Below are 7797 nucleotides of genomic sequence, written 5' to 3' on the forward strand. Positions count from 1 at the left end.
GCAGCCGCGAGAGATCTCAGAGCCCCAGGCTCTCCTTGGCGAGCTCTTGCCTTTTCCTCCTTCTCCCACAAGTCTTAAACACTCACATGCCGAGAGTTCAGCTCTATAAATCCTGTTCCTCTTTCCCATATCATAATTAAAAAAAACCAGTAGGGGAGGTTTTAACTTTTTATTGCGATTTCTGGAGTTGGGCTGTGGAGCATATATTAAGTTTACGCTTATGCGCTCTCGGCGGGGAGGGTCCTTTAAGAAATAAAAATCCATCTTAATATCTGCAGACGAGAGAGATAATTTTTCCCCTCCTCTTCACGCTGTTTCTTCTGAAGACTCCCTTCCAGCGAAGCGAATAAATAATCACCACCACCTTAGCCATGATCCATGGCCCCAGGGGCCTCGGGGCAGACGCTGGCCATCAGACTGGCCCTCACCTTGGCCCCATGAGAACTCACCCCATTCACCAGGATTCTTTTGGGCTGGACACCCAGACCCAAGGCTCAGTGACCAACCCCCATCAGCTCTTGGGCTCTGAAACAGAAATGGAGGCAGAGAGACCCAAAGCGCAGAAGCCCTTCCTTGGTGAATTTCGGCCCATCAGGGACCCAGTCTCCAAGACAGGCACTCCTGAGCACCCGCCTTTACTGGGGACTCATTTCATCCAACTGGCCGGTGCTTCTGGCAACCTGAAAATTCAGAGATGGCTGGGGGCTCCCAAACAGGGGGTCCCCCTGCCTGCCTCTAACCAGCTGGTCTTCTTCTCTGAAAACCTCCCTATTCCCTGAGAGCCATAGAGAGATTTGAGCACTTCCATCCAAGGAAAGATATTTTTCCCCCTACAAATGGCTAAGGAACAGATGGAAAGTCAACCTGACAAATTCAGCTGGAGTGAAGAGAGGCTCTATTCCCATTTTCTCCTCTATCCTCCTCAGGGTGAAAATAAATCTCGTTGTATAACATAGAGAAAAATAAGTGAGCATGCAGGTAAATATATATAGGGGATTTGAGAGAGCCTAGAGGAGACAGGGATGTAGAAACAGAGACCCACACTCATACAAGGTTACAGATATCCCCTAGCAGACAATTGCAAGAATATGGAACTCCATGTATATGTTTTGTTACAGGGACATGACTTTATTTCCCTGTCTGAAAGTTTATAATGTTTTAATAATCATAATAATTCCCAAGTAAGAAAACCTGTCCTCCTTTTGGCTTTCTCTTTCCCAGTCTCTCTGAGAACTGGGGTATATCTCCCCACTCTCCTGGATTCTCCCCCCCCCCCATTTTTCTCCACAGGCAGAGAAACCTCTTTTGAGAGCTTCTCTCTAGCAACAGGGTCCAGAATTGAGGAACCAAGGGCAAGGGGTGGATGGCGAAGGAGGGGAAGCAGCTTTGCAAAGTTTCACATTGCTCAGATTTCCTCTCACTCCATTTCCTCCCCTCCTTCCCTGGCATCAGCCAACAGCCTTCCCAACAATATGGTAAAGGTGGGCACTGGCAGCCTCCATTCACCCAGACATTTCCACACAATGAAAGACAAGCAGCTGCCTGACAGCCACAGACACCACAGCCCAAGGCCTACGGGCCACAGACAGCTAGACTGAGACCAGAGCTAGCTAGGTTCTTGCCCTAATGTTTCCTAGTGTGTGTGTGTGGGAGGTGGGGGGAGCATTTCTACTTGGACTTGATGCTTTCTTACTAACACCCTAACTATGCCCTTCTCCTGGGCAGGGAGCTATAGAGGGGGAGGGAAGGTGAACAAGCTAGTGCTCAGAGGTCCCCAATTGTTGGGACCCCCGGGCACCCCACTTTTCTAAGGGGAAGCTTCGCCCCAGCCTTCTGGAGGCATAGTTTTTCTTTGGAGGTGGCAGGTGAGGGAAACTAACCCTTCCAGAGACTCCCTTCTCTTTCTGTGCTCTTCTCTCTCCTAATGACCCTGCCCTACCCTGGCTGGCCTGCCAGACCACCTCTCACTCAAATTCCTCAATTTCCTTGGAATTGGCTAGACCGTCTTTGTCTGTCTCCATCAGCTGAGTCCAGGAAACAATAGCTGCAGGAGAAACTCCTCTCCCTGAGCCCCAGGGATTGGGACAGGCTGAGGAGTAGACTGTAGAAAGTGGGGTTTTCAGGCTTGCCCGGCCTGGCCCCACTCACAGCTTGCCCTCCTCAGTCTGTATCCAATGTGCCCTACCTGGAAGGGGGCTGTGGGGCAGGCCCACAGGGGAGGGACGGAGCTGGATAGGTGGGTTGGGGCCCTCGACGAAAACCGACTGATGTAACTCAGGCAGTTTCTTGTTGCCGAGTTCAAAACTCAATCCCAACAACATGAAACTACCTAAGCCACAGATCAGCTGAGCGAGCAGGGCGGGAGATTCAGCTTTGCATCTATCGGGAGGAGAAGGGAAGGGGGTTGGGGAAGGAAGAAATTCAGCCCCGTCCCCCTTTCCGCCCCCACAACCTCCCTAAAGACTAGAGAGTAGACTTAGGGTGGCTGGGTGGGTAGGGGTCTGACTGCCTCATCAGCTTCTGGTCCAAGCAAAATGTTCAGGGAAATGCTGATGAAATGGGACCTCCAGTCACCAAACCCACGCCCCACCTCCAGCACCGCAGCGGACCCATTCCCCTGCCTCTGGCCCTGGCCCTGGGGGAAGCCCAAGTGTCCGTCCTTCCACTCTTGAGCTGGGTCGCCTGTCTTGTCCATCGGGCTCTTCCGCACTCTCCTCCTAGATTCCCTCTGATCCTCTCCCTCTCAGCTCAACTCTGGCTTCCCTGCTTTTGTGGGTAGCCGAACCACAGAGCCTGTGCTCCAGCGCCTCTTCCAATCAGGCCACTTGCCTGGCAAAGCCCCATGGTTAGGGAGTGTGGGGACCGAGAGCCTGGATAAGGCTCACATCCAAACCAGCAGAAAGCAGAAAAACCTAAGCGTCAAGCTCCAACCCTCTCCAGCCCACCCTCCCTCTGCTCCCCTCAGCAGACAGCCAGACGGAGCGACATCGAGATCCATGTGTCAACCTCGAGGCAACCCTAAGTGCCAGCGGAAGAGAAAGAAGCCAAAACCTACCAATTTACCCGTTTAACCACTGGACCCCACAGCAACAGGCCGAGGAGGGGAGGAAAGGGAGCTCACGGCCACTGCCCTCCGCTGCCAGCATCCACAAGTCCACAAGCAAGCCCGGGCTCTCGGAAAGCTCGGGTGCCCAAAACTCCTTCCTTCCTGTTCTGCCCGCCGTGCACCGGGCACCTGGGGACGCTGCTGGTCCCCACTCTGCCGCCAAGAGAAGAACAAGAAACCGCTTCTCCTACCTTGTCGCCGCCTCCTCCTCCTGCCGCTGCCGGCGCTTCTGCTGCTGCTGTCGAGGGGAGGGGGGTGGCTGAGCTCCTCGTGTCCCCCTCCAGCGGTTAAGTTTATTCCTCTCTTTGGATAGGTGGGGAGCTCTTGGGGTTCCCCCGGGCAGCGGTGGGGTGTGCCTGGCCCAGCACCCCAGGCAATCAGATCCGTCTGCTCCTCAAGATTGCAGTTTGCTCTCTGCCTCTTTCCCTCCTCCAGTCACCTTTAAATGCATCTTTTACTGCAGCACCACATTATATTTGCAGATCATAAAATCCACCTCTCGCGCGCACCAAGACCGTCCTGACATTACTGTTTTATGACCTTGACTTATTGTGGTCACCTGGATAATATTTAAATCAACGTTATGGTCTCTCACTTACATTAAACCCGCCAAGAGACGTTCTAGAAAGGCTCTAGGAGATGAGTCAAACACAAAACACACACATCCACACACTCAGCCTCTTTAGGGAGGGGGTGTCGCTAAAAAAAACCACTAAATACAAAAACCACCCATTTGAGGATTATGATTCTGGAAATTTATTAGGATTTTTTTTCTCCATTAAGGAAGCTACATGCAAAAGATACAACATACAGAATATCTTTAAATAACACAACTGCCAGACAGGGACAGGGTGATATTGGCGGGGCAGGGGGGGGTCTGTCTTTGCTTCACTATGCTCTATTTTTAAATTTTTTGTTCCTCTGGATGGAAATTTTCAGATGCCAGTGAATGGGGGATGTGGGGTGCTAGGAGGATGGGAGAAATGCAGAAAGCAGTACAAATACAAGACTTCAAGCAGATTCTCTGAGCGACTGGGAGGTAAAGACACGGAGAGGGTTTGGTGGAGGCGCTGGGTGCTACGATGGACATACAAACACTAGCCGAACTTCCCAAAACGTCTATTCTAAGGAGGAAATACAGCAAGAAAGGAGCAATTCTGACTGTGCTCTGTGGGATTACAGACCTTCTCTGGTTCATTTCTGTCCTCTTTCCCCCCCTCCCCCCCATTGGGTGTATTCGACCTTAACTTTGCATAGAGAACAGGATGCTGTGTGTGAGTGCGTGGGTGAGTGAGGGGTTGACACACACACCAGTCACACTCCCACCCTTATCTATGCAGGCACGCCACACCCCAAGCCCCTGCACCCCATTTCTCATGCTTTAGGTGGACGCATCTTCACAGCACGAACCATTGGTCCCTTGGAAGGAGAGTCTGAGGTCTTTGCCTTTTTTGCAGGCGCGTTGCATTTATACTCAGGGAGGGAAAAAATATACCACCAGGCACAAAGGGAGGAGGGGCGGGGAAAGGAAGAAAGGGGTGGGGGGAGAGGGGAGGAGGAAGGGAGGCCAAGGGCTCAGGTGAAATTAAAATTGGAAGTCAGTTCCCGGATCCGATTCTCTCGGTTCATTTTCTTGAGTTTCATTCTGCGATTTTGAAACCAGATTTTGACTTGTCTGTCTGTAAGGTTAATGGTCTTGCTAATCTCCAGGCGGCGCTCTCGCGTCAAATACATATTGAACAGAAATTCCTTCTCCAATTCCAGCGTCTGGTGTTTAGTATAGGGGCACCTCTTCTTCCTTCCGCTCTTTGCTGTCAGCCAATTTCCTGTGGTGTTTTCTGCCTTTATCTCCTCTGTTAAAAATAACATTATTTACATAAGTATCCCTGCAGAGGCAAGCCCTCCAGAATGCTGCAGCCTTTGCCAGCCTGCTGTGGGGCGGCTGATGGAATACAGGGTAGCTGCTCTTGTTCCACAGGCCTGGCTGGTGGGGTCCTCTTGGGCTCAGGGCCCTTAGAATATCTTTGGGGTCTGGATTTACAGGGGAGAAAGACAGGAGGTTCTTGCCTCCAAAGCATTTATTAAATTTAAATTACCCCAATCCACCTTGACCTAGCAGATTCTGAGTACTCCCCACTCCCTCAGCTTGCTGACCCTGGTGGGCACTTGAAACCTCACCAGGCCCTCCCTCCTCTCTGCTCCATTCCAGCTCTGGAAAAATCCAGCCAGAAGGAAAAGCATTTTCCAGGCCCCAGACTGGGTGGCAGAGTCCATCCTGCTGGCTAGAGCAATTCCCAGAGAGCTCTGACCCCTTTCAACTCAGTGGAGGGATGGCGCCCCATTCTCTGCAGCCAGTGGCCATTGCAGCTGTCCCATACCAGACCTCTGGTCCCTGCTCCCACCTGAAGTGCCACAGAATGACACTGTCCCATTTGATCTCCCATTGCCAGCGCTTCCTCTCCTGGCCATTTCCCCCGGGTGTCAACCGCTGAGGCCAGGGAACTTGTACAGGCAGCAGAGGTCAGGGGCAACAGTTCTGGGGCATGCTGAGAGGTCCTCGGACAACAGCCCTGGCCATAGGACCTAAGGTCAAGGGAGAGAGATATCCTGAGGAAATGCAGCCTCTTGGAAATCTCCTGCCTGGTCTACGTAGAGATGGATGCCTGCATGTATGTGTGTAGTATTCCTGCAAAGAAGCATTCTCCTACACATATGCAGACATGTTATTTATATAAGGAGATACTACAAGTAGAGTGTGTATTTCCCATTATCTTATTGATAGCTTCTCTCCCTGGACCATGTTCTTGCTGAAATGGACCGGCCTTACTCTTCAAGCAGCAAAAGAGATCTGGGCCATCTTTTCTAGGGAAAAACCCAGAGTCCAGAGACCAGAGATGGGCACCCAGCAAAGGACTCTGCTGATGGTTCTGCACTCTGTCTCCCAAATGCCAAATGAAATCGCCAGCTTCCTGGATCTCATCTTGATGGGGGGGGGGGGCAGGGGAACCAGGAAGCACCAGAAAAAACGCAAACTTGAGGCTGTAGTTTAAAACATCCAAATGCCCTTCATTCTGCTCCCACCTCTGCACCTGAAGCCTCCAAGTCAAATTATTGAAAGGCTTTTCACATCTAACTCTGTCTTGTTTATTTTCTTATTAGGTTTGTTGGGTTTTGGAGGAAAGGAAGAAATTACAAATGGTGAAGTCTGGCCGAAAGCCCTCTTGCCTCTGGCCAGGTGGAGACATCAAAATGGGAGAGGGGAGGCAAGAAGGGCAGAGGCAAAGAGCGGACTGAGAGGGATTAATTGGGGTGGGAGGACTTAGATTGTTGGGGGGAGGGCAGGAGAGAAAATGGAGCCTACCAGAAAGGGGGCAGTTTGAGTCAGGAGGTGGACTTATTAACCTTGACTTTGCTTTTGGTGGGGCTAGGACAGCTTTTCCTACCCTACATATCTACACCCCAACCAAGCTCAGGGTCTGAGGAAAGGGTATAAAATTAAACTTTCATGTTGCACAAATGCCACCATGAAGGCTTTGTGGGTGTGGGTGCCTCACTCTCCCCCTCACGCTCAATCCTGAACACACCTGATCTTCTGGCCAGGGTCTCCATGAGGTAATTTGTCAAGGCCACCTTTGCAGAGGAGAACTGAGGGGGGAGGGAGGCTTAGCCCTTGCCCCCCAAAAGAGAGAGTGTGTGAGTGTGCGCAGGCATGTGTGAGTGTGTGCGGAGCATGTGAGAGGGGTGTGTGTGAGTGTGACACAGGTCGCCAGGCATGCGTGTGCCGCATCCATATACAAAGCACCACAAGATCCAGGCTGCTCAGCTCTAACAAGTCCATCCGCCTCAACACCCAGGCAGCCCCTCTTATATACAGCGCCCAGGAGCCAGTGCCTTGGGGAGCAGCGTTATTCCTCCCCTCCCAGTTGGGCCTTCCTGATGCTTTTGGCTCCAACTTTTCGGGGAGAGTAAGTCTCCTCAGCCTCACTCCACTGCTCCCGTTTCCTCCACATTCTTTCCCCAGGTGTCAGAGAAAGGTCCCGAAGGCCTCCAGTTCCTGCAGCAAAAATGAATCTTGAACCCTGAGCTTGAACTCTGACTAAGCTTTCTCGCAAACCAAAATCACAATGCAAAGCAACTAAAGCCACACTTCCTTGCCATTCACACAGAAATTTCCCAACCACTCATTTGTAAGCAGCTATCAGAAACCAACGAAAAAAAATTTAACCAGAGAAAAGGAAAAGAAAAAAAATTAAAAGGGGGACAAAAAACTTACAACAGTCCAAATGCCCCTTTCCAACGCCATACCCAGGCTAGGCGTCTGGGGGAGGGAGGGACGCGGCGGGCAGCCTTTCACCTCCACCTCTTCCGCTCCAGCCCCGCTGCCCTAGGCCCCGGCCCGGCCCCAAACCGCAGGAGCCCAAACCACACGCACAGATGAGACACACAAACAACAAATCGCGCTTCACAGGACACAATTTTCAACTGGAAAAACACAGTATAAAGCGAAATCTCCTTTCTCCCCAGTCTTCCTTAGTCCCTGACCCAAGATCTCCATTTTAAGCTTTTTGCAAGCTTCTGACCTGAGCGGGGGACATCAGCCCCCACCAGGACAACAGCGTAGAGCAAGCAAACCAAACCCAGCACAGGCCTGGGAGTGGTCATCCGGCCTGGGCAGCTGCAGGCGGTCCGCG

At 51.8% G+C, this 7797-nt stretch overlaps 1 protein-coding gene across 1 annotated transcript in view; it reads right to left on the reverse strand.

Moving 5' to 3' along the window:
* Positions 1-3838: 3838 nt before the first annotated feature.
* HOXC10 (homeobox C10) overlaps positions 3839-7797 on the reverse strand; it is a 5188-nt gene continuing 1229 nt past the window's right edge. Inside the window, exon 2 of the mRNA XM_005869144.2 lies at positions 3839-4959. Within this exon, the coding sequence (XP_005869206.1) occupies positions 4682-4959 (278 nt within the window). The 3' untranslated portion in view covers positions 3839-4681. The remainder of the gene's footprint in view (positions 4960-7797) is intronic.

The sequence above is a fragment of the Myotis brandtii genome, unplaced genomic scaffold (assembly GCF_000412655.1).
Source record: "Myotis brandtii unplaced genomic scaffold, ASM41265v1 scaffold29, whole genome shotgun sequence".
Classification (NCBI taxonomy): Eukaryota; Metazoa; Chordata; class Mammalia; order Chiroptera; family Vespertilionidae; genus Myotis; species Myotis brandtii.